This window comes from Mytilus galloprovincialis, chromosome 4 (assembly GCF_965363235.1).
Source record: "Mytilus galloprovincialis chromosome 4, xbMytGall1.hap1.1, whole genome shotgun sequence".
NCBI classification, from domain to species: Eukaryota; Metazoa; Mollusca; class Bivalvia; order Mytilida; family Mytilidae; genus Mytilus; species Mytilus galloprovincialis.
In genome coordinates, this window is record NC_134841.1 from 24,719,061 (window position 1) to 24,746,513 (window position 27,453).

At 33.0% G+C, this 27,453-nt stretch overlaps 1 protein-coding gene across 4 annotated transcripts in view; it reads right to left on the reverse strand.

Annotated features, from left to right (window-relative positions):
• Positions 1–27,453, reverse strand: part of LOC143071682 (uncharacterized) — a 50,466-nt gene that overhangs the window by 13,875 nt on the left and 9,138 nt on the right. For 3 of the 4 annotated variants that reach the window (XM_076246161.1, XM_076246162.1, XM_076246163.1), the window contains exons 8-16: positions 21,053–21,142; positions 20,433–20,555; positions 18,025–18,141; positions 16,015–16,086; positions 15,559–15,656; positions 13,474–13,560; positions 12,805–12,894; positions 12,033–12,152; positions 1,213–1,299 (exon numbers count right to left, since the gene is read on the reverse strand). In XM_076246161.1, coding sequence (XP_076102276.1) covers positions 1,213–1,299; positions 12,033–12,152; positions 12,805–12,894; positions 13,474–13,560; positions 15,559–15,656; positions 16,015–16,086; positions 18,025–18,141; positions 20,433–20,555; positions 21,053–21,142 — 884 coding nt within the window. The remainder of the gene's footprint in view (positions 1–1,212; positions 1,300–12,032; positions 12,153–12,804; positions 12,895–13,473; positions 13,561–15,558; positions 15,657–16,014; positions 16,087–18,024; positions 18,142–20,432; positions 20,556–21,052; positions 21,143–27,453) is intronic. The other variant, XM_076246164.1, reaches the window with a different exon arrangement.

Sequence of the window (27,453 nt, forward strand, 5' to 3'; positions counted from 1 at the left end):
TTATTTCTAAACTGTTTGGACCTCAACTCCCAAAATCAATCCCAATCTTCCTTTTGTGGTCATAGACCTTGTATTTAAATTTCATTGATTTCTATTTACTTATACTAAAGTTATTGTGCGAAAACCAAGAATAATGCTTATTTTGGCCCTTTTTTGGCCCCTAATTCTTAAACTGTTGGAACCAAAACTCCCAAAATCAATCCCAACCTTTCTTTTGTGGTCATAAACCTTGTGTCAAAATTTCATAGATTTCTATTTACTTAAACTAAAGTTATAGTGCGAAAACCAAGAAAATGCTTATTTGGGCCCTTTTTGGCCCCTAATTCCTAAACTGTTGGGACCAAAACTCCCAAAATCAATCCCAACCTTGCTTTTGTGGTCATAAACCTTATGTTACAATTTCATAGATTTCTATTCACTTTTACTAAAGTTAGAGTGCGAAAACTAAAAGTATTCGGACGACGACGACGACGACGACGCCGACGACTACGGCAACGTGATAGCAATATACGACGAAAAATTTTTCAAATTTTGCGGTCGTATAAAAATGATTTGTAAGTTAATATAACTTTTTTGGAACATCTTTTTACATCAAAAACATTTTAAAGAGATAATTTTTTTCAGAAAAAGAAATAAAAAAGGTAAAAAAAAACCTCCAAATACAGCAACTGAAGTGCAAATGAGACAAATAAATAGTTAAATCTGAATACTTGAATTAACTGAAAGATTTCTGAAGAATATTATACTAATACTTGTAATTAGAAATATCTAATTCCACAGAGATTGGACAAGTAAATACATAACATGGAAAGCAGTAATACAGCCACATGTAACCTCTTCATTATGGACAATACAAACTGAAGTAAATTGATAGAAATTTGAGCATTCTACCTGCAGATCATTGAAAGCACATGTACTATTCCTACAATGAAATTCATTGTTGACATTAACCACATAACTGATATCCTCTAAGGATAATCAAATAAAACTATTGCCCTGAAGAATATTTTATAACCATGACAATAAAGATGGTAAATAACTGCTCTAAGTCAGTTAGCATATTAGTCATGTTAGTAATTGGTTGAAGTATTCAATTTCCAATTCAGCAGCATGCAATTTTGGACTGAAGCTGTCATACTTTATTGCTGCAGACAAATAGTTATGACCTCAGTCTAACTAACAGAAAAGCATGCTTAAGAAACCAGATTTCACCTGCAAATTATCAAGGGCACCTACAGATCTTCTAGTCTTAATGCAAATCTGTCCTACCACATCATCCAAAACCTCTAAGGATATGTCCTGAAATTTTCTGATTAATGAGTTCCATGTTATAAAAAAATTGCTATGATTTAAGACATTGATATTAGTTTAATTGTGTTAACATTAGTTTAGTCAAAACAAAAGTTAGTATATGAATGACACAATATGTAGGCAACAAATACAAATCTAAACTATGTAATTACAATGTGTAAGTTTTGATCAATGATATGTGAATGTGTATTCTGATGTATTGTGAATGATGAAACCACTGTTATAGCAGAAAGTAACAGCTGGCAGTTTAAAACAATATGTGTTACATTAACTAGAGGCTCTAAAGAGCCTGTGTCGCTCACCTTGGTCTATGTGCATATTAAACAAAGGACACAAATGGATTCATGACAAAATTGTATTTTGGTGATGGTGATGTGTTTGAAGTTCTTACTTTACTGAACGATTTTGCTTCTTACAATTATATCTATCATGAACTTTGCCCATTAGTAACAGAGAACTATATTTGGTAAAAATTTACATAAATTTACCAAATTAATGAAAATTGTTAAAAATTGACTATAAAGGGCAATAACTCCTTAAGGGGTCAATTGACCATTTAGGTCATGTTGACTTATTTGTAGATCTTACTTTGCTGAACATTATTGCTGTTTACAGTTTATCGCTATCTATAATAGTATTCAAGATAACCAAAAACAGCAAAATTTCTTTAAAAATTACCAATTGGAGGGCAGCAACCCAACAACCAGTTGTCCAATTCATCTGAAAAATTCAGGGCAGATAGATATTGACTTGATTAACAATTTAACTTCTTGTCAGATTTGCTCTAGATGCTTTGGTTTCATAGTTATAAGCAAAAAACTGCATTTTACCCCTATGTTCTATTTTTAGCCGTGGCGGCCATCTTGGTTGAATGGCCAGGTCATCGGACACATTTTTCAAACTAGATACCCCAAAGATGATTGTGGCCTAGTAGTTTCAGTGGAGATTTTGTAAAAGATTACTTAGATTTATGAAAAATGGTTAAAGATTGACTATAAAGGGCAATAACTCCTAAAGGGGTCAACTGACCATTTTGGTCATGTTGACTTATTTGTAGATCTTACTTTGCTGAACATTATTGCTGTTTACAATTTATCTCTATCTATAATAATATTCAAGATAATAACCAAAAACAGCAAAATTTCCTCAAAATTACCAATTCAGGGGCAGCAGCCCAACAACCGATTGACCGATTCATCTGAAAATTTCAGGGCAGATAGTTCTTGACCTGATAAACATTTTTATCCCATGTCAGATTTCCTCAAAATGCTTTGGTTTTTGAGTTATAAGCCAAAAACTGCATTTTACCCCTATGTTCTATTTTTAGCGGTGGCGGCCATCTTGGTTGGTTGACCAGGTCACGCCACACATTTTTTAAACTAGATACCCCAGAGATGATTGTGGTCAAGTTTGGATTAATTTGGCCAAGTAGTTTCAGAGGAGAAGATTTTTGTAAAAGATTACTTTAATTTACGAAAAATGGTTAAAAATTGACTATAAAGGGCAATAACTCCTAAACGGGTCAACTGACCATTTTGGTCATGTTGACTTATTTGTAGATCTTACTTTGCTGAACATTATTGCTGTTTACAGTTTATTTCCATCTATAATAATATTCAAGATAATAACCAAAAACAGCAAAATTTCCTCAAAATTATCAATTCAGGGGCAGCAACCCTACAACCGATTGACAGATTCATCTGAAAATTTTAGGGCAGATAGATCTTGACCTGATAAACATTTTTATCCCTGTCAGATTTCCTCAAAATGCTTTGGTTTTTGAGTTATAAGCCAAAAACTGCATTTTACCCCTTTGTTCTATTTTTAGCCGTAGCGGCCATCTTGGTTGGTTGACCAGGTCACGCCACACATTTTTTAAACTAGATACCCCAAAGATGATTGTGGCCAAGTAGTTTCAGAGGAGAAGATTTTTGTAAAAGATTACTTTAATTAACGAAAAATGGTTAAAAATTGACTATAAAGGGCAATAACTCCTAAACGGGTCAACTGACCATTTTGGTCATGTTGACTTATTTGTAGATCTTACTTTGCTGAACATTATTGCTGTTTACAGTTTATCTCTAACTATAATAATATTCAAGATAATAACCAAAAACAGCAAAATTTCTTCAAAATTACCAATTCGGGGGCAGCAACCCAACAACCGATTGACCGATTCATCTGAAAATTTCAGGGCAGATAGATCTTGACCTGATAAACATTTTTACCCCATGTCAGATTTGCTCTAAATGCTTTGGTTTTTGAGTTATAAGCCAAAAACTGCATTTTACCCCTATGTTCTATTTTTAGCCGTGGCGGCCATCTTGGTTGGTTGACCTGGTCACGCCACACATTTTTTAAACTAGATACCCCAGAGATGATTGTGGCCAAGTTTGGATTAATTTGGCCAAGTAGTTTCAGAGGAGAATATTTTTGTAAAAGATTACTTTAATTTACGAAAAATGGTTAAAAATTGACTATAAAGGGCAATAACTCCTAAAGGGGTCAACTGACCATTTTGGTCATGTTGACTTATTTGTAGATCTTACTTTGCTGAACATTATTGCTGTTTACAGTTTATTTCCATCTATAATAATATTCAAGATAATAACCAAAAACAGCAAAATTTCCTCAAAATTATCAATTCAGGGGCAGCAACCCTACAACCGATTGACAGATTCATCTGAAAATTTTAGGGCAGATAGATCTTGACCTGATAAACATTTTTATCCCTGTCAGATTTCCTCAAAATGCTTTGGTTTTTGAGTTATAAGCCAAAAACTGCATTTACCCCTTTGTTCTATTTTTAGCCGTAGCGGCCATCTTGGTTGGTTGACCAGGTCACGCCACACATTTTTTAAACTAGATACCCCAAAGATGATTGTGGCCAAGTAGTTTCAGAGGAGAAGATTTTTGTAAAAGATTACTTTAATTAACGAAAAATGGTTAAAAATTGACTATAAAGGGCAATAACTCCTAAACGGGTCAACTGACCATTTTGGTCATGTTGACTTATTTGTAGATCTTACTTTGCTGAACATTATTGCTGTTTACAGTTTATCTCTAACTATAACTAGAGGCTCTAAAGAGCCTGTGTCGCTCACCTTGGTCTATGTGAATATTAAACAAAGGAAGCAGATGGATTCATGACAGAATTGTGTTTTGGTGATGGTGATGTGTTTGTACATCTTACTTTACTGAACATTCTTGCTACTTACAATTATCTCTATCTATAATGAACTTGGCCCAGTAGTTTCAGTGGAAAATGTTAGTTAAAATTTACAAATTTTATGAAAATTGTTAAAAATTGACTACAAAGGACAATAACTCCTAAGGGGTCAATTGAGCATTTCCGTCATGTTGACTTATTTGTAAATCTTACTTTGCTTAACATTATTGATGTTTACAGTTTATCTCTATCTATAATAATATTCAAGATAACAACCAAAAACAGCAAAATTTCCTTAAAATTACCAATTCAGGGGCAGCAACCCAACAACAGGTTGTCAGATTCATCTGAAAATTTCAGGGCAGATAGATCTTGACCTGATAAACAATTTAACCACATGTCAGATTTGCTCTAAAAGCTGCGGTTTCAGAGTTATAAGCCAAAAACTGCATTTTACCCCTATGTTCTATTTTTAGTCATGGCGGCCATCTTGGTTGGTTGGCCAGGTCACGGGACACAATTTTTAAACTAGATACCCCAATGATGATTGTGGCCAAGTTTGGTTTAATTTGGCCCAGTAGTTTCAGAGGAGAGGATTTTTGTAAAAGATAACTAAGATTTACGAAAAATGGTTAAAAATTGACTATAAAGGCCAATAACTCCTAAAGAAATCAACAGACCATTTTGGTTTTGTTGACTTATTTGTAGATCTTACTTTGCTGAACATTATTGCTGTTTACAGTTTATCTCTAACTATAACTAGAGGCTCTAAAGAGCCTGTGTCGCTCACCTTGGTCTATGTGAATATTAAACAAAGGAAGCAGATGGATTCATGACAGAATTGTGTTTTGGTGATGGTGATGTGTTTGTACATCTTACTTTACTGAACATTCTTGCTACTTACAATTATCTCTATCTATAATGAACTTGGCCCAGTAGTTTCAGTGGAAAATGTTAGTTAAAATTTACAAATTTTATGAAAATTGTTAAAAATTGACTACAAAGGACAATAACTCCTAAGGGGTCAATTGAGCATTTCCGTCATGTTGACTTATTTGTAAATCTTACTTTGCTTAACATTATTGATGTTTACAGTTTATCTCTATCTATAATAATATTCAAGATAACAACCAAAAACAGCAAAATTTCCTTAAAATTACCAATTCAGGGGCAGCAACCCAACAACAGGTTGTCAGATTCATCTGAAAATTTCAGGGCAGATAGATCTTGACCTGATAAACAATTTAACCACATGTCAGATTTGCTCTAAAAGCTGCGGTTTCAGAGTTATAAGCCAAAAACTGCATTTTACCCCTATGTTCTATTTTTAGTCATGGCGGCCATCTTGGTTGGTTGGCCAGGTCACGGGACACAATTTTTAAACTAGATACCCCAATGATGATTGTGGCCAAGTTTGGTTTAATTTGGCCCAGTAGTTTCAGAGGAGAGGATTTTTGTAAAAGATAACTAAGATTTACGAAAAATGGTTAAAAATTGACTATAAAGGCCAATAACTCCTAAAGAAATCAACAGACCATTTTGGTTTTGTTGACTTATTTGTAGATCTTACTTTGCTGAACATTTTTGCTGTTTACAGTTTATCTCTATCTATAATAATATTCAAGATAATAACCAAAAACAGCAAAATGACCTTAAAATTACCAATTCAGGGGCAGCAACCTATCAACAGGTTGTCCAATTCATCTCAAAATTTCAGGGCAGATAGATCTTGACCTGATAAACAATTTTACCATATGTCAGATCTGCTCTAAATACTTTGGTTTTTGAGTGATAAGCCAAAAACTGCATTTTACCCCTATGTTCTATTTTTAGCCATGGCGGCCATCTTGGTTGGTTGGCCAGGTCACCGGACACAATTTTTTAACAAGATACCCCAATGATGATTGTGGTCAAGTTTGGTTTAATTTGGCCCAGTAGTTTCAGAGGAGAAGATTTTTGTAAAAGATGACTAAGATTTACGAAGAATGGTTAAAAATTGACTATTAAGGGCAATAACTCCTAAAGGGGTCAACAGACCATTTTGGTCCTGTTGACTTATTTGTAGATCTTACTTTACTGAACATTTTCGCTGTTTACAGTTTATCTCTATCTATGATAATATTCAAGATAATAACCAAAAACAGCAAAATTTCCTTAAAATTATCAATTCAGGGGCAGCAACCTATCAACGGGTTGTCTGATTCATCTCAAAATTTCGAGCAGATAGATCTTGACCTGATTAACAATTTTACCCCATGTCAGATTTGCTCTAAATGCTTTGGTTTTTGAGTTATAAGCCAAAAACTGCATTTTACCGCTATGTTCTATTTTTAGCCATGGCGGCCATCTTGGTTTGTTGGCCGGGTCACCGGACACAATTTTTAAACTAGATACCCTAATAATGATTGTGGCTAAGTTTGGTAAAAATTGGCCCAGTAGTTTCAGAGGAGAAGATTTTTGTAAAAGCTAACGACGGACGACGACGACGACGGACGACGGACGACGGACGCCGGACGCCAAGTGATGAGAAAAGCTCACTTGGCCCTTCGGGCCAGGTGAGCTAATAATATTCAAGATAATAACCAAAAACAGCAAAATTTCTTCAAAATTACCAATTCGGGGGCAGCAACCCAACAACCGATTGACCGATTCATCTGAAAATTTCAGGGCAGATAGATCTTGACCTGATAAACATTTTTACCCCATGTCAGATTTGCTCTAAATGCTTTGGTTTTTGAGTTATAAGCCAAAAACTGCATTTTACCCCTATGTTCTATTTTTAGCCGTGGCGGCCATCTTGGTTGGTTGACCTGGTCACGCCACACATTTTTTAAACTAGATACCCCAATGATGATTGTGGCCAAGTTTGGTTTGATTTGGCCCAGTAGTTTCAGAGGAGAAGATTTTTGTAAAAGTTAACGACGACGACGGACGACGGACGCCAAGTGATGAGAAAAGCTCACTTGGCCCTTCGGGCCAGGTGAGCTAAAAATGTGATATGTGATATGCTGAGTTTGAAAGAATTTCATGTTACATTATAAGGTTGAACATTATGAAAAACCTGTGTTAGATGATTAAAGAACATGTTCCACTTGTCAAAGTCAAATGTCTCCCCATTTTCCTCAAATGTGACTTGCCAAATGGGCCTTATCACCAAACAATATTTGGCCAAATATGGCCTTGAATTTCAACTTAATCATAAAACATCAAAAATGCTATAGTTTGGTTATTAAATTGATCTATTTCAAAAGCCTTATAGCTGAGTAAAACAATTTTCTTTAAAAAAAAATTACATTATAGGCTCCAAGTCAGCACATTCTGAATGTTTTGTCAAAACACAATGATTTTGTGCATTTTTCAGATATGAAAGCTTAAGCAAAACCTTGACTACAACCTATGATCCAATATATTCTTTAACCAAAAGGTACCAATCATTATAGTGTATTCCTGGGCACAAATATTTTCTGGATTAGGGTTACATTGGCCACAGTAAATTATACTGAGAAATGTGATAAATTTTGAAATTGGACCAACACTGATGTTGCAACACAAAATAAAGGGGTCATTCTTTTGTTATTCTAATAATATGATTTGCCAATTGCAAATAGAAGGTTTTTTTTCTACCAATAGTAATATCAAAACTATTTATAAGTGAAATTTGTAGTATTTTGATCCTTTTAAAAACCATTATTTATGATGGTTCCCTTAATTTAAGTGCCCTTTTCCCTCCCATATCAACTTAACTACAATTAAAGCAGGCAGATTAATTTAATACAAAACCTTGGTCAATAAAATGCATCAAAATAGTTATTTTGCTGATGTAAAATCATTTCAGGAATCAAATAAGCTTTTATGATGTGTATGTACACTGCAACTTACACGGTGTAGTACGTTGACGGTTGCTATTCGAAAAAAAAACGCGTCCACTGTTGCTATCCGAAAAAACCCACGAGTAAACATGGTAAGTGTTTGAATTTCATCAATATTATGTATTAAAAAAACTTTGATCTTGTATGATATCGTCTTCACGGAATATAAGACATATTTGTCTAACGATTTCAGTTCAGTTTGATATTTTATATGAATTACTTTTCCAAATAATAAATAAAACAATCTAGATATTCAATTGGGAACGTAGGAGTGAACGAATTTATCGTCTAATTATTGCCATTATTGTCAAAAAACGGTAACATACTCATGATTTATACTTAGTTTAGTGCAAAAAACACATTTTCAACACATGAAATATACATTTTTCCTATTCAATTTACGTTTACACAAGTTTTTCGACAAAATGCTAGACTACGGTTACTATTGGACAAAGGCACCGGTTGCTGATTTCTATTTGACAACTATTACAACGAGCATTTAGTAAAACAAATGCTAAATAACCTGAGATCAAATGCAATATCTTAACGCATTTTCTTTTCTATAAATAGTATGTATGGGGCGCCTGAGCGTTACTATGTATCTATATTCCAGTACTCCTTTTAACATACTTTTATTATAGGTGTAATTTTTTTTAAATATTTCTGCAAAACATACATTGCTTAATTTCCTTCGTGTGTTTCCTGGTATCTAGTGAAATGAGTCAACCGGTTATGTATTACAACGGAAAATAACCAATAGTTCATTCGAAGTGGCTACAGTTACGTTGAACAATAATTGCCGGAATGCAAGATCGGATTGGGACTTGATTAATTATGAACGTTACACTAATATTTGAGTAAGCGTAGACTCAGATATTATTGTTACGTTCGTAATAAACCAGGTCACAAATCGATCTTTTATTCCGCCAATTAGTGTTCAATGTAACAGTATTTTTAATTATAGTTAAGTTATCAAATGTAGCTTAGTTCATTTTGTATTGATATTACCGACTTTTGAATCCGGACAATATTTTTTTTCGACAACGTTTATTTACTTTGCTGATATGAAATTCTTGTCCCGAGAGCACCGAGTGAAATTTAGATTTTTACTTCTTTAAGTTGTTGTTAATTGAATGGGTAGAATAATACCGTCATATATCAGCCAAGAAGGTATCCTGGTGAGACTAGAATGAGGGGAGTTCCATTAGAATTAATAACATGTGCACCTTCTTCAATGTATGCTAGATTTGGATAGTAGAGAGGCAATACTTTCGTAGTCAATGTTGCTATTGCATGTATTTCTGATACTGTGCCGTGTTCCATTCGTTTGGCAGTGTCTTCTGAAATTACTTCGGCTATTTCAATGTTTTTGACAACTTTATCAAAATGTCTTCGCTGTAGTTTTAATGAATCAAGACCTAAGCCTCCAAATATGGTACTTCCTGTTAGTTTAAGCTGTTTTCGAGCATTGAACCATTGTGGGGACCTTTGTTTTATGAATCTCAATTCATTCAGAAGACCTTCTGGTATATCTTCAACTTCCTTCAGTGAAAACATGTTTCGTTGTGAAAATATATCAATGGATTGATTCTCACTGAAAAGCTGCGATGTGCCATTTATCAATGATCCTAGGAGAAGGAGAGAACTATTGGAATCTAATAGTTTCTTTACAACGTTTCTTATTAGAAACATTTGGGCCTGTACACTGCTTATTGCATAAACATATTTAGATTTCTTCCAATCTTTTCCACCTTCTTTCATGAACTTATTTAACGCCATTTGCTGTTTCAAAAATAACATTCTCAAATCCTTTATTCGCACAGAAACAACCTTAACAGCTCTTTCTAACTGCTCTATCTTATCTTCTGTTTTGCCGGGAACACGCTGGCATTCTACTTTTGCTAGCTCTATAATATTTAGATCATTTTGAAGGCGCTCTCTTAGTTGGGATAGTGTTTCCTTCTCTTCATGACCAAACAGATCCTGATCCCCCCATTCATTAGTAAGTCCAGGAGCTAGTTTTTTGCCATCAAAGCTCAATACATACGATTTTGTTTCAGATTTTAACTCAAGAGCTTCATTTATAATACCCGGTTTCATTTCACTCGGTAAGCTGACTCCTACAGACTCGTAAGTAGCAACGCGCTTATGAGATGGAACAGCAAAGTTAATGGAACTGTTTTCTGGACTATATTCCCCTCGTCTATTATTGCCGCCATATTCAGACTTCATTCCTGTCATAAACCTCAGAGCCTTTCCATGGAAAAGTCTGTACATTACCTTCCAGAATTTTAAACAGTCTTCTGAATATTCCATGCTGGATGTATTATCTAGAGAATACCATCTAACAACATCAAGAAAAAGGAGGAACGCTATATTTGTTAAAGGAAATTTACCATTGTGAATAACTTTTAAGAAGTTGCAGAAATCCACTAAAACATTTGCCGCTCTCAGCTTGCTTATGACTGTAGGTAATATTTCTGTAATTTCCTTATTTATTTTGTCGTCCGCGTGAGCATTATAGAGCTTCCTCCTAATTTTCCGCCTATTTCCTCTCGTTTTTAATGGGGCTTTTCTCAGTTCGATACTTTTAGGTCTTTCATTGGCATCTTTGCTTTGTAAAGGTGTAACAATAGCATTTTCAATTTTTGATTTCTTTTTTGGACGATTGAGCCACAGACATGCCTTTGACTTTCTCTTTTTTGCTGAAAATAACAATATAAAAACTACTAGTAACCGGTGCCTTTTTTTCAGTTTATAACCGGTGCCATATATAATGTGTTTGTATAGTAACCGTAACCCTAGCAAATCATGAAGAGTCCCGTATTATTGTCCCGTGACAAATAAAAAAACACTCTTTCGCTTAATACTTTTGAAAGCTCTTAGCAAACCAATAAATGCCCCTTTTGAAATCTTTATTTCATTCAAAACAATTAGTTTTTCGTTAAAAATGAATAAATCAGTGCAAACGATAACGGGTATTTGGCATGTGTGATCTAATTTATTCATCTCGCTTTCAAAGACGAGACCTATTTTCCTTGTTAGGGGTAGACAGTATTCGTTGATAATATCTATAGTATTCCGTAAGACCAGTTTTATTATATATATACACAAATTACCTGCGCCTGTTGACGTTTCTTTGGGCTGCTCCATCCTAAATTGCCATTTTATTTCGAATAGCAACCGTAAAAGTTTCGGATAGCAACAGCGGACGCGTTTTTTTTCGAATAGCAACCGTCAACGTACTACACCGTGACTTAATGATATTATGCACTAACAAAAACTTTACAAAATCAATGTCACAGATTACCTTTACAAAAATATTTCAAGAGAACAGTGCCAAGACGCTGTCATTACTTCAGTTTCTCAATAGATCAAACTGAAGTTGTCTAAGTGTAGTGGCTGTATTCCGAAAGCAAATACCTTACTATAAGCATTAAAAAAGAAGATGTGTCAGATACATATTTGTAGTTTCTAATGTAACAGATTAAAGAAATGATAAAGATGTAATACAAGCACTTACCAGCTAGAATTGTCTATTAATCTTAATCGACTGTATTGATTGCCTATATTTCTTCAAAACTAGGTATACCTTATTTAGTATGTCTCTAAAATATGTTCCAAACTTCTACTTTTATTCAAACTCATTATTCACAATTGTTAAAGTAAACAGTTGGACTTACCTCTGGTCCAATCTGACATTCAGAACCTGCACGCTCAATTACAGCTCTGAACTGTTCGTTATCTATTGAAATCCCAGGGTGCTGTTTTCTACAGTCTGCTGCAAGTTTTATCGCCAAGATCTGAAAGTATCAGCACAATGTTACCTTTTATTTACTGTATATTCACAAACTTTTGTAATTTTGCAATTTTACCAGTTCATCCAATGCAAACATTTCGGAATTTTCAGTATTTTGAAGCAAGAATTCAAATTTTTTAAACAACCAAAATTCTAGATTTTGTCTTTATAATTAAGACAAGAAAGACAGCCAAGCTGAGCCCTAATCTTTAAGGTACCTGTAACTAAAATTGATGGAACATGATTAAAATATGGATCTCCATTTATAATGCCTTGTCTTTATTTGTAAATATATATGTAACCAGAGTCCCTTTTTCTAAATTGCTAAAAAATTGCATACTCTCTCAGTTATATTTTAACAGTGCCCTTTATTTTCAAGATGTTTTGAACACAGCTAAATTCGTTGGTCACAGAAAATAATTAAAGATATTTTTGAATTGTATCTTAAATATTGCTTTCTTCATTTCATTTAATATTGTTTAGGTTTATAAATCAGGGCTTTTTAAATCAATGATGAAAAGTAAGAGCTATTAAACACAACCTAAAGTGTACAAATGAAGTTTTGAACATAATTTGAAATTTTGTTCTGTTGTGTTATTTATTAGAAATGAAAGGGAACATTATTGCATGTTTATACTTATAACTAGAGTACCTACAGTATTTCTTGACCAGTTGTAAAGTCTACTAATGCTGGCTGGTAGTACTTCATCTCCTCTAGTGTCTTTTATCAGACCTTCCATTAAACTCTACAAAATATCATAAAACCAAATGAATACATAGCTATAGGCCATGACATTCTGATTGTCCAGTTCTCATATCTTTTATTCAATAAAAAAAACTGTTGATAGCTAGCAGGAACTATATGTTTTCCATTAAAACTTCAATTTATTTCAAAAGGCACTGTTCTTTTTATCAACTCGAAACTAAAAGCGAGAAGGCAAAAAAGACCAGACAGATAGATGAAAGGACAGTCTACAGGATTTCTATATATCCCTTAAACTGTCAGGGTAAAAACCAGAGAGATAAATGTTAATAACAGTAACTTAAAAATGATTGTATTAACCAGAGGACAATACTTATGAAATATCATTAGTAAATCAAATTTTTCCAAAATCTCTTTAATTGAAATGGATATCAGTAGACTAAAAGGGTAATGAACAGTCTTGAACAATTTAGAAATATCATTAATATTGTTATACTATATATACATGTTTCTCAATCTTTGATCTCAGCCTTAAACTTTAAAAGTTAATCAAGTTTGAATGGATGATCTTTAATTATAAAAGGGACACCATCTCTCTAAGTAAATGTTATTGTTAACTTACAGAATCATAAGGTCCTACAGGAACAAAGAATATTCTGGCATTTAAGGCACGCATGTTGTGGCCTAAGATTTTAAGTTGGATTTTAAGCTGAAATGATATAAAATCAACTAATATATCAATGATTGACTTAAATATATATTGTAGAAGACACTTAAGTTATGTGATTGTATACTGTAAATACTACAAAAATGAAACCAGTATTCTAGTTATCTAATCTTAAATAACATTGCTAAGGTTTTTTTTCAAAACTGACTTTTAATGTCTATTCTCTTCTCCATTTCCATTCTCAATTTTATCTAAAAAGTATCCTTAGTTTTTCCACTGAACCATGTTAAAAAGTCACAGGGTTAAGGGTTCACCATAAATATCCTTTTATCCTTTTTCATTTACTGTATTTTTCAATGTACACTGAATAATACAATAAAACTCTTCTTTAATATCATATCTATACATATATGTGGTATTGTTTTCAGCCAATGTGTTTGACCAAATTATTCTGAAGGATATTGTTCTGTCAATGATTTGTGTCTATCAACTTTAGTTTGGTTGTACTGTGTAAGAATGGAGGTCATAATCTATTTCTGAAATATGCTGAAGTTTAAATGTGTCATTGCTTTAATCAATTGAATATACAGGAACATTACATCTGAGACCATCCTCATTATTTCAATTAGACTGCTTTTTAATACTTTTTGTTACGTACGGTGCAGTCCGGTGTATCCACGCACCTAAGACTTATGACTTCACTTCATTCAACTGATAAAACCAATAATTGGATAAGATTGTGTGAACACATTCATAACATACTTTTATTTTATAAAATATTCTGTTTGTATGGTTTCATCCTCTAGATTTTGTGTAATGTGTGTCCAAAATAAGGGAAACCCCTGTTCTGAGAGTTCTTCCAATGTCCGGTGATTTCGCGCATGCTTTCCAAAAATAGCTAATTTTGAATAAAGGAAAGATTTTGTACTGCGAAATATAGCTGAGTTTGAACCAAGCACACTGCCAAGGATGCAGAGCAAAAATTATTTCAATCTGATACAAATTTGACTGAAATAAAACAAATTTTATCTGATGATGTAATTTTTTTTAATGGAAATTGGCCAAATATGGTAAATCACTGGATTGCAGTTATTAATTAACTCTTGAACTTATCAATTTTATTCTTTTTCATCCCTTCAGAAGGCTAAAACAATAATAAGATCAATTTTATTTGTGTTACTGTGTTGATATGACAGAATCAAGTAATGCACAATATCACAGGTCGCGCAGACACCAGGGACTCACTCCACTGTAAACTTAATATATACTGTGAATTCATCATAATTTGTGGAATACCAATTTTGCTGGATTTCCAAAGTAGGTGTCATATCTGTTTACTGTGTACTTTAGATAAATCTTAACTAAAATGCATTGGAGTCATATCTGCACAGCTCAAAGTTTAAGTAAGCCAAATATATAGGTCTCATACCTGTTTATCATGTAAGTCTCTCCTTTACAGGTGCCACATACATGTTAAGCAGGATCTGCTTACCCTTTAGGAGCACCCGAGGTCACACCCAGTTTTTTATGAGGTTTGTGTTGCTTAATCTTTAGTTTTCTATGTTGTGTCTTGTGTACTCTTATTGTTTTTTTTACTTTTTTTGGCCACTGGGTTGTCAGTATATTTTCAATCTATGAGTTGACTGTCCCTCTGGTATCTTTTGCCCCTCTTGTATCTTTCGCCCCTCTTTTATGTGTTTAGGTGTCATACCTGCTCATCATGTAGGTCAAATAAATCCTCCCCTTATTTGTTAACTATAGGAGAAGGTGTTGCACCTTTTCATTATGTAGGTCAGATTGTTCCCTTTTATGTTAGGTGTCATACCTGTTCATTATGTAGGTCAGGTAAATCTTTTCCTGATTTAATATGTATAGGTGTCATACCTGTTCAATTAGTAGGCAAGATAATTCTTCCCCTTATTCATTAAGGTGTTACGACTGTTCATTATGTAGGTCAGGTAATTCCCTTTCTGTATTTAGGTATCATACCTGTTCAATTAGTAGGTCAGATAGTTCTTCTGATTTATCAAAGTTTCATACCTGTTCATTATGTAGGTCAGGTAAATCTTTCCCAGATTTAATATGTACAGGTGTCATCTTGCCATCTGATATCACAACTACTTTTTTTGGAGCAGGGTCTGTCAAAACATTTCAAAATACATATATATCTTTTTTTATTTTTATCTACATTTCTGTTTTAAAGTGAAAATAACAATAAAATGTGCACAAATCTTCTGAAATGACAGTTAAATTCTAGCAGGGGAGTTTTTTAAGAAGTAATACCAGTTTGTCTTAATAAAGTTTTGAATGCTTTTACAGTTTTAGTTTGTTCAAGCATGCTTCATATTAATCAGACAAGATATTCAGAGTATTTTTTGTTTGTTATATTCATTTTAACTGATAAATAAAAGATCTAGGCGATGGAACATACTCATTAAAAATTAAAAGCTGTTTTAAACACACATTTTCTATGACCCATTCTAGTGCTAAACTTACTTCTTGCTATGATTCCCTCTATAAGAAGCAGGGCTCCTGTAACAGGTGACATTCCTCCTTGTCTTAGCTGACCTGAAACCATTATTTAAAAAAGAATAATTATCATCAGCTTATAATTACAAAACATGGTAGTCCAGTCAATCTAGCATACATTTGACCCTTACCTTGAAGTAATAGCAACAGAAGATTTTTAAGTTTAATCTTTAGCATTATACCCCAAATATACACAGTAAAAAGTCCAACAAAATCTAACTTGAGGAAAACTAAAAAAAAATCCTATGGAGATTTGCATTCAAATGGGAAATAACTCTGCAAAAAAACCCAGTAATATCGATAAAAATTAATACAAAATTCTAACTTTACTGCTTCTTATCAACAGAATGTATTGATTCTTGATAATTAAGTTGTCTATATAGTATAATAAACATCTCTTAAGGTGTTTTCATATCTTTTATCAAGCTACAACCTAGATTTCATTATTCATTAGCTGACCATTTATTAAATATTTCAACATGTCATGGTAAAAATTTCAAATTTAATAAAATTAATTAAGCATCTATTCTTCTTTTGGTGGTTTAAAGTATCTTGAAACAAGGTAGATGCTGAACTATCATAATTTACAGATATAAACAATACCAAATATTCACATTATTTTTTCAAAATGGTCACAAAGCCATAAATTTGCGATGTCTTTAATGAAAATGTGCAAAAAAAAATACAAAAATACCCAGAATATTTCGGTTTTGTACATTTCATGAGCAGGAGATTATATAATGTAATCAAATACAAACTTGTAACCCCATCAAAGTATCATACTTTACATGATATTAAAGAAAATCAATGAAAAACTGAAGAAACAAGAATGTGTCCTCAGTACACGAATGCCCCACTTGCACTATCATTTTCTATGTTCAGTGGACCGTGAAATTGGGGTAAAATCTATAATTTGGCATTAAAATTAGAAAGATCATATCATAGGGAACAAGTGTACCAAGTTTGAAGTCGATTGGACTTCAACTTCATCAAAAACTACCTTGACCAAAAACTTTAACCTGAAGCGGGACAGACGGACGAACGAACGGACGAACGAACGAATGAACGGACGCACAGACCAGAAAACATAATGCCCCTCTACTATCGTAGGTGGGGCATAAAAAAAAGACTAATTTTTGCAGAGTTATCTCCCTTTCCAATGTAAATTTCCATAAGAAATTAAAATGCTAATTTTGAGTTTTCCTCAAGTTAGGTTTAATGGGACTTTTTTCTGTGTATATTTGGGGCTAATTGCTATAGATTAGAACTAACACATTTTCTGTTGCAACAAGTGTAACTGTGAGCTACTGCTCACTGATGATACCCCCGCCGCAAGTGGATAATGTTAATAGTGTAAAAATATGCAAGTGTTCGGAAAACAGGAAGTTGCAGAGTGATGAATCTGAAAACGCATCACACAGTATAGCTGACTTATATAAACCCTGAAACCAAATTTCAGAAATCCTGGCATTGTAGTTCCTGAGAAAAATGCGACGAAAATTTTCAACTTGGCCATCATGTGTAAAATGATAGTAGTGTTCGGTAAACAGGAAGTTGTTGAGTGATGAATCTGAAAACGCATCACACGGTATAGCTGACTTATATAAATCCTGAAACCAAATTTCAGAAATCCTGGAATTATAGTTCCTGAGAAAAATGCTACTAAATAAAATGGTATGTGTTCGGTAAACAGGAAGTTGTCAAGTGATGAATCTGAAAACGAATCACACGGTATAGCTGACTTATATCAAGTGGACCTGTTAGTAATTATGTGGTGTTTGATAAATTCTGTTGATTTGTGTTGCTAATAGTTAAAATGTGCTTATTTGGAAGTTTCACCTCACTCAGATGGGACATTGCAAGACAGCATATAGATGGGAAGGTTGGTGCAATAAAACCAGATTTCAATATCTCCCTTACTCCCTCACAACAATGTAACATGTTAATGTAGCCCAGTAAATATGTTATTAGTCTTACCTAAGCATGACAGTAATTTATCTCTATTATTAGTTTTATGAACCAGAACTCTAGTGGCTTTGCCAACTTCCACAATACAAACATTCTCCTGTGTAAGCTGAGCATTTTTGCATAGTCCTGAAATCAAACATGTATACATTAGCCAAAAATTATCTAAATCATTTAAAAAGTCTAGAACCTAGAAATTTCAATGGTATGTATGTTTACCATGCTTACAAGGAAAATTTTGGTTATTAAAATAAGTAATAGTGACCTTAACTTATTTCAATATGGTCCAAGGACACAGTTATAGTCATTTGGTTTTCGTTGTCTACAAATATAGTCCCTATAGTGAAGAGTGTATAACTTGTATTTTTATTTGATACACTTTCCCAATTTAATTCTTGATGTTTAATGCAAGAAATATAAAGTAGGGGGATATTATTACATGTTAAAACAATTTGGGTGCTGAATCTTTATGTTAAGTAGTGATTTGGTCCAGTTCAAAAAGGTCAAATTTATCATGTCTGAAGCTGTCAAACTGAATTTTACACCCCCTTAACACAGAATTTTCAATATTTTAAGTTAGAGCTGATAAAAGTTTCTATAATTGGGTCTTTCCACTTTTCTGTGGAAAGACCTATTGTATTTGTTCTGATTATTATTTTTGTTTTCCGCCACATTCTGAAATTTTTGTTTGTAAGATGTCACTTCAATACTTTTTATATTGTATCGTATAGTTTATATGCTTTTGAATCACCCTGCTAAGCCTAACCATTTACTTTGTTAGAGTCATCTCCCTATTCACTGTTTATCAAGTGAGTGCATCTCCTTCGTAACAAAATAAGATATCAACAAAATTCTTTTTCTAAATTGTTCGTTACATCCTCATGAATTTTTGGCTTATTTGGATCAAAGCGATTCGATGAAATTTTATAGGAGTTATCTACCTTAACAAAATAAATTTGTCGGTATGTTTTTTTAACTCTTAAATCTTTAACCATATAACCCTTGAACTTTTTTACTTGAGGTCCCTAGGTCCTAACTTAGAAAATAAGGTCAAGGTCAAAGGTCAAGGTCAAATTCTAAATTTTGACTTTTCCTTGTTTTTGCATTTTCTCAAACACTTTAAAAGATATATTAAAAAAAACAAGTGCAAAATGTTTGCCTCATTATAATGAAGATATGTTACATTTGGTCTAAAACAATCAAATGGCATCTTATAGGAGTTAATGCCCCTGAAATGTCTAATTATAAGGTTAAATGATTATTACTTTAACTTGGTGCATTATAAAGCCTTATGACCTTTAACAAAAGGTTAAGTGACAAATGACCTTGAAAAATGACAACCAGAAGTGACCTTGAGAAAACTCGAAGTAGCTATTTTTGCAATTTTTTCATATGAAAGTACTCAGAATTGATATAGTTTGTAGTTTATATTCTTTTACTTATCACTAAAGACTAGAAATGACTTTCTGTAAACCGGAAGTGGTCAATTATATCTGGGTTTACAGGCAAAACTATATATTTTTGGAATCAGTGTGAAAGAAGCTATCATATGAGACCGGAAGTAACATTTCCTTAACCGGAAGTAGCACGTTATCTCCTTTAGTTCACTTTAAAGCATATCAAAAACCAGTTATTTATCGCATCAGTCTAAGAAACTTGCTTCTTTTCAAAATTTCTTTGATGTGGAAAGACCTGGTTTTTAATTTTGATATTATTTGTTTCACTAGTAGTTCACTACACTAAAAATCTTTTTGAGAAAGAGCAGGTGCGATTTTTTAAATTTGAATTTATTGTCTAAAAGAAATGCACTACGAAATAACTGTGTTCTCGGGCCATATTTATCAATATAATCAGGTTTATAATCAATAGAATATATATAACTATCAATCAACAGAGAAAAGACAATCATTCTTATTTTATACTGTTACACCACTGTCCCAGAATATAGGGAGCGATGGGATCCTGCTTACATGGGTAACCCCACCACATTATGTATGAATGTACCTGTCCCAAGTCAGGAGCGTGTAGTTCAGTGGTTGTTGTTTGTTGCTTTGTTACATATTTGTTTTTCGTTCTTTTTTTCGTATATTAATTAGGCCCTTTGTTTCCTCCTTTGAATTGTTTTACATTTGTGATTTCAGGGCCTTTTATAGCTTTTATAGCTGACTATGTAGTATGGGTTTTGCTAATTTTCAAGGCCATACAGTGACCTATCTAGTTGTTAATTTCTGTGCCATTTGGTCTCTTGTGGAGAGTTGTGTCATTGGCAATCATACCACATCTTCTATGTATATAATCAATTGAAAAATTGTCTTGCTTGGTTAATACATGTACATTATATTTCATTTAGCCAAGTAAATTACTAAGTAAGTGAGGTGCAAACATAGAATACTTATATAAAAAACTATTGTTAATATTACCATTGAGAAATGTTCTAGCAGTCTTCATCAAGTCTGAAAATGGCTGCCCTTCCATACTAGCTGATGTGTCTAAAATAAGATAGGTGTCTTCTCCATCACCTTTAGGTAGTGAACTTTTCTCAGCTACAAAAAATAAACAAAACATTATGAAATAACAAAGAGAAGTTAAACTATGTTTACCAACTCATTTAATCTTGTTAACTAGCATTGAAGACATGGATAGCCTATTTTTCACAAATAAAACTAAGACCACTTGGAAGACAAAACAATTTAGTTATATAAATAAATCTTCATATCCCAGATAAAGACCATATAGAAGGTAATTTTGTCTCTAGAAGCAAAGCAATATATTGAACTGAAATTTGATCTCAATTTTTTAATTGAATTCTAATTAAATACAGTTTAGGAAATTCTTCAATTGTACAAGAAATTACTTTAACAATACAAATAACATGTAAAAACCTCCCCCCCCCCACCCCACGCCCCCAATCAAATTGTTCAATTAATTATGTTAGTGATGTTTGTCTTTCCTTTCCTCAAATGTTCCTTGAATGATAGAATAACCACAACTCTCCAAACCATATTTTGACTCCTTAAAATTAAAAGTTGTAATAAAATACCAGCTTCTTTTTCTCTTTCCACCAATCCCATCCAAAACTTATCAGCATTTGGAATGGTCTCCTGCTGCATTGAAGGTAAAACTTGTTCTCCTGTAATATAAATAAAGATGAGGGTGGTAAAGTGGGGTGTTTGCACGGAAAAAACGTGAAATAAGACACAATTTCACGTTGAACATGAAATAATTTCTATCATGAACTTTGCACGAAAAATAAAGACTTTGATGTGAACCTTTTGTGACTGAGTCACTGTCCTCATGTATATATAAACTCTTTTACTTGATATTCCCAATTAGGTATGTATACACATTCATGATATAAATGGTTTACGACTTTTAAAAAAGTATTTAAGATCTTCATAGGTATTAAACTGCAAATAAAGGAACAACCTCATAGTCCTTTCCGCTTTATCAACAAACAAAATTCAATCATTTAATTTTCTTGATGATCCCTGCCTAGTGTTTGAAATTTATTTGAAAAAAACAGAGCCCACAAAATATGCATTTGAAAATCATGATGCACGTAAAATTAAATAAGCACGGCACATTGAACATGGCACCTGTCTTGCACGAAAATAACTCATTACCACCCTCAAAGATGTATTGACAAAAACTGCAATAACTCAATCAATTCACCATTTTTAAAATCTTGAACAATTTACAGCATTGCTTTTGTTTTACAATATCATAAACAAGTAATATTCAAAAGGACATAATGTTTAAAGTAGTGTTGTCAACGATTAACCAGTGAACAGGTTAACCGGTTGAACGACCGAATACCAAATACCAACCAGATGCTCCGCAGGGCGTAGCTTTATACGACCGCAGAGGTTGAACCCTGAACGGTTGGGGCAAGTATGGACACAACATTCAAGCTGGATTCAGCTCTAAATTTGGATTGTGATTAAATAGTTGACACAGCATAGGTTTCTGACACAGAATGAATGTGTTCTAATGAACTTAAAATTTTTGTTTTCTCTTAGAGCAATTCACTATGCTGTTGAATATCAATCCTCTCAAAAAAATGTTTGAAGAAATTTTCTTTTTTATTTATGAAATTTCAAATGAGAAAAAATGAACCCAATTTTTTTAATCACATCCCCCTTTCCCTTATTCCAAAACTAATCTCAATTAAAATTTCTAATGGAGTTTGCAACAATAACTACTCATTTAAATACATCATAAAATATTAAGATGTAAAAAAACTGCTTGTTATCACTGAATGGTAAAGATTATTTTAATTTATCAGTTGGTAGTAAAAAGTGAATATACATTGTATATTGTATATAACAAAGATTTAAGTTGATTCTGGACAAAGAAAGATAACTCCAATTAAAAAAAAATCTTGCTATTGCACAATATTTTGCAATTAGATATTTCTTGCTTACTATTCTGGACAAAGAAAGATAACTCTAATTAAAAAAAATTTGCTATTTCACAATATTGTGCAATTAGATATTTCTTGCCATTGCGCAATACTGTGCAATTGAAAAGACTTGCTATTACACAATACTTAATATAATAATTTTAGATCCTGATTTGGACCAACTTGAAAACTGGGCCCATAATAAAAAATCTAAGTACATTTTTGGATTCAGCATATCAAAGAACCCCAAGATTTCAATTTTTGTTAAAATCAGACTAAGTTTAATTTTGGACCCTTTGGACTTTAGTGTAGACCAATTTGAAAACAGGACCAAAAATGAAGAATCTACATACACAGTTAGATTTGGTATATCAAAGAACCCCATTTATTCAATTTTTGATGAAATCAAACAAAGTTTAATTTTGGACCCCGATTTGGACCAACTTGAAAACTGGGCCAATAATCAAGAATCTAAGTACATTTTTAGATTCAGCAAATCAAAGAACCTAACTGATTCATTTTTTGTCAAAATCAAACTAAGTTTAATTTTGGACCCTTTGGACCTTAATGTAGACCAATTTGAAAACGGGACCAAAAGTTAAGAATCTACATACACAGTCATGACAGTTAGATTCGGCATATCAAAGAACCCCAATTATTCAATTTTGATGAAATCAAACAAAGTTTAATTTTGGACCCTTTGGGCCCATTATTCTGTTGGGACCAAAACTCCCAAAATCAATACCAGCCTTCCTTTTATGGTCATAAACCTTGTGTTTAAATTTCATAGATTTCTATTTACTTATACTAACGTTATGGTGCGAAAACCAAGAAAAATGCTTATTTGGGTCCCTTTTTGGCCCCTAATTCCTAAACTCCCAAAATCAATACCAACCTTCCTTTTGTAGTCATTAACATTGTGTTTAAATTTCATTGATTTCTATTTACTTAAACTAAAGTTATTGTGCGAAAACCAAGAATAATGCTTATTTGGGTCCTTTTTTGGCCCCTAATTCCTAAACTGTTGAAACCAAAACTCCCAAAATCAATCCCAACCGTTCTTTTGTGGTCATAAACCTTGTGTCAAAATTTCATAGATTTCTATTAACTTAAACTAAAGTTATAGTGCGAAAACCAAGAAAATGCTTATTTGGGCCCTTTTTGGCCCCTAATTCCTAAAATGTTGGGACCAAAACTCCCAAAATCAATACCTTGTGTTAAAATTTCATAGATTTCCATTCACTTTTACTAAAGTTAGAGTGCGAAAACTAAAAGTATTCGGACGACGACGACGACGCCAAAGTGATAGCAATATACGACGAAAAATTTTGCAAATTTTGCGGTCGTATAAAAATACTAACTGATTAACCGGACATATTTTTCAACTTTAATAGATTTGATATAAATTTGTATCGAAATCATTCAATAGTTGTTTTTTTTTAAATTGTCGTCGCGGTAATTAATTTGACAGATCAATTGTCCAGTCTATTGATTGCTATTGTTAATCCGAAAAACATAAAATTAATTAGAACTTGTCACTCAGCTTGGGGCAAGATCTTAATGAAACATAATTAGTATACTTGTTATTTTAACAGTAACTTTAAATCAGTAATACGATTAAATTTTACGATTTACTTCATTATCTTATTTTTGATCTAATAGCGTGTTTCTAAATGTGCAACCTCCGCCGTGTAAGGCTTTGATATACTTAAAACGAAATGTTAACTAAAATATTGTGAAATGCAAACCAATGTGAATGTTCTAAATGTATACGTGATAGTACGAGTAACATGCTTAATCATTTCAAATTGAAACACTCCACATTAAAATCGGAGACAAGAGAAAAATAAAAAAATAATTGGTTTCAGACATATTCGACTCTATGAGATCAAGAAGTTTTTTTCTATTTTTCAATCTGAAGTTGATACATTTCACGCCATAGTTGATACGGTGTATATGAATATTAAAAGTCAAACTTCGCAAGGAATCCTCACAAACAAGCCTTATAATGCTTAAGGACAAAAAGCGTAAATTTATGACTTGGATGGAAGGTTGTTACCACATCTTATAGCTATGTGTAGGGTACTAAAGATATAAGGCTTTCAAACACCAACTTAAACTACTGGTTAACCAGTTAATCAGTCAAATGATTATCCGAGTAACAGGTTAGGCAATAGTGTACGATTTGACAACACTAGTTTAAAGCAATGAATTTACTGAAGTCAGATTGAGATTTTTTTTATATGAACAGTCTACAGAATTATCTTTTCTGTCATGATTTGCATCAACTACATGTATTTTGTAGAAGACAGAATAATAAGATGATTTAACATCTAAAACAATATAAAATGTCATAATAATGACTTGGAAAGTACTAAAAGACATGAATTGATGAAGATCTAGTTTCATTTCCTTATAAATGTTATATAAATGTATCAGATAACCTTGACCTTTAACCTATAACCATAATTTTCAAAAAGGGTCACACTATTTTCTTTAAAAAACATTTGTAACAAGTCTGATGTAGCAAAAAAAAAAGAATCAAAGCACCAAAGGGTGCTATAGGCAGTTAATCAAAAACCCAAAGGCAAACTTGGCAAAGTTCAGATGAATAAGTGTAAAGAATTAGTCAATTATTTATCTCAGGCATTGTTCTCAGCTATTTCTAAAGTATCAAATAATGCTTGTACAGTAATTTATATTTATAAAGATTCAATGTTTGAGATTATACACATACACTGTCCTTTGTTAGGGGAGACTTTTGTGCCAGTTAAGATGTTTAAGCCGCCACATTCTGTATGCACCTGTCCATAGTGAGGACCCACTAATGCAGGGCTTTCCCATGAAATTGAAGTAGAAGGCTCAATTAAAATTATAGGCAGCTGTAACATGCGTTCAGCGAAGCCAGACTCCCACCAAGCTGTAAGCTTGGTGCCTTACGGCATGGGGTCTGGGGGCCGCTAAAGGCCCCACAGAAGCTCTGGCATAAATAGAGCATGAAATCCTGCATTCTCGCAATCTCCTGGCACCTAATTTCATCTTTCAACTGACCATTTTTTATGTATGAAATTTAAGAAAGAAAAAAAAATCTCAAAGAAATTTCATTTTTTTTATGTTATAGTTTTTTATTTTTATTACCTTATGCTTAAAATTCATTTACTTTTAAAGGAGTTTTATTTATATAATAATCCGGTTTGTTATAAAACTTGATCGATTTATTTTCCATAACTACGTGCATTTGTAAACAAATGACCCCCCTCTTCTCTCTAAAGACTGTTACGCATATTTAAATCATACAATTATTTCTCAAGCATTGACAGAAAATTGATATATCCTCTAATTTTCTTTTTTTTTTGTAAACTGTTCAATAAGTCTGATACATAAATCATTTGGAAATGTTATTTATTTGAGGTCGAGTCGACAATATTCTACTTTCGTTTTTGACCTTGATTCTCTGAACACCACATGGGCTTTGACAAATGAACTTCAAAAGATACTGTTTTCCAGATTCTGAACAATATGATCTACTACACTTTCTTTAATTTGACTGATATTATTCCATAACATAAGATTGTCATCCTATCTGATTGTCTTCAAGTTTTAAAAGCCAAAAAAAAAGTCAACGAGTTAATGCCCATCAGAATGTCTCTATTGTTATCGTTTAATGACCACCGGAACGTCTCTCTTGTTATCTTTGAAAAGAAACGATGCATTTTGACTTTAAATAGACAACCAATCAGTGACCTGAATTCATGTGAACTATATTTAGCCCACGGTAAACACTGACTTTTCACCCTTGTTTATCGTGACAGTGACTTTGCGACAATACGTCTCTCGGCTGCCTGTAAACAATTTGAAAAAGATATTTTTCATCTTTTTGAATTTATATTTTTGTCAGTGAAGTAGCCGGCACTTGAAGCCACCAAAAGCCCTGATCATCAGAATCCTCTCAATTTAAAAGGTACGTAAATTTCGTCTTCTATGTAATTTGAAATTGCCGCCAACTTATTAATAGACTACTGACGTATGTAATACGTATCGATGACAAACAATATTCCTACGACTTTTGCCATTTGGGAAATGTAAACGACTCATCTTTATAGATTTTCGGCGACCAAATATTTCATACAATTGTTCTTTGGCATCTTAGCCAACAGCACAGGGGATAATAAACTATAGAAGGATTTCTATCGAGCACTACTTCCTATGTGCAACTTCAAAACTTTTGGGAAAATCGACGACCATTTAACGTTTTTATGATAATATTTTTTATATTCCAGAATAAAAAGTATGACAAAAGTGTCCAATTAGTTATAAATAACATGATAGCCACCCAGATAATAAAAGTGGCACATATTTCAGCATTTATTGGGTAGAACATAAATCTAGGGTGCTCGCATAAAGCAGCTTAACTGCTTAAAAAACAGTTTAACACACTTTAATCATTATAATGTCATTCTGTGTCTTGCCTCCAGGGGTTAAAAAATCCACTAGCCCGACGCCCGGGACTAGATCATTTAAGCCTCAGGCAATTAAAATGTGTAATCTGATATGCCTGACGGACTAGTAACAAAAAATTCTTGACAATTCCAAAATAGAAAGTGAAAAATCCCTTCATCACTATTCTATGTTAGCCATTTCGATTCAATTAAGTCATCCGGGATTCCAATAATTTGAACTGGTTTGTACAGGTCCTGTTGTACATATATATATTTTAAAAATAGAACAAATAACTCTGGCATGTCTGGGTGGCCTGGTATCATGTGTTGATTGCAATTCTCGTACTTTAAATATCGATTTCTCATACCATGGATTGGGGTATTGTACATTGATAATCGTGCCAAGATTTTCAATTAACGGTATTTGGGGGTATGATGTATTGATTGGTATTGACCTGTCTTGTTGCACAGCTCTTGAGCACGAAACCATGCAACAAAATATTTCTTAATAAGTAGTACGGGAACCCCAGGAAACTTCGTCAGTTTCAAAACGAAAAACGGTAGATGAAGGGAGTAACGAGGCTGAAAATTCATCCCCCA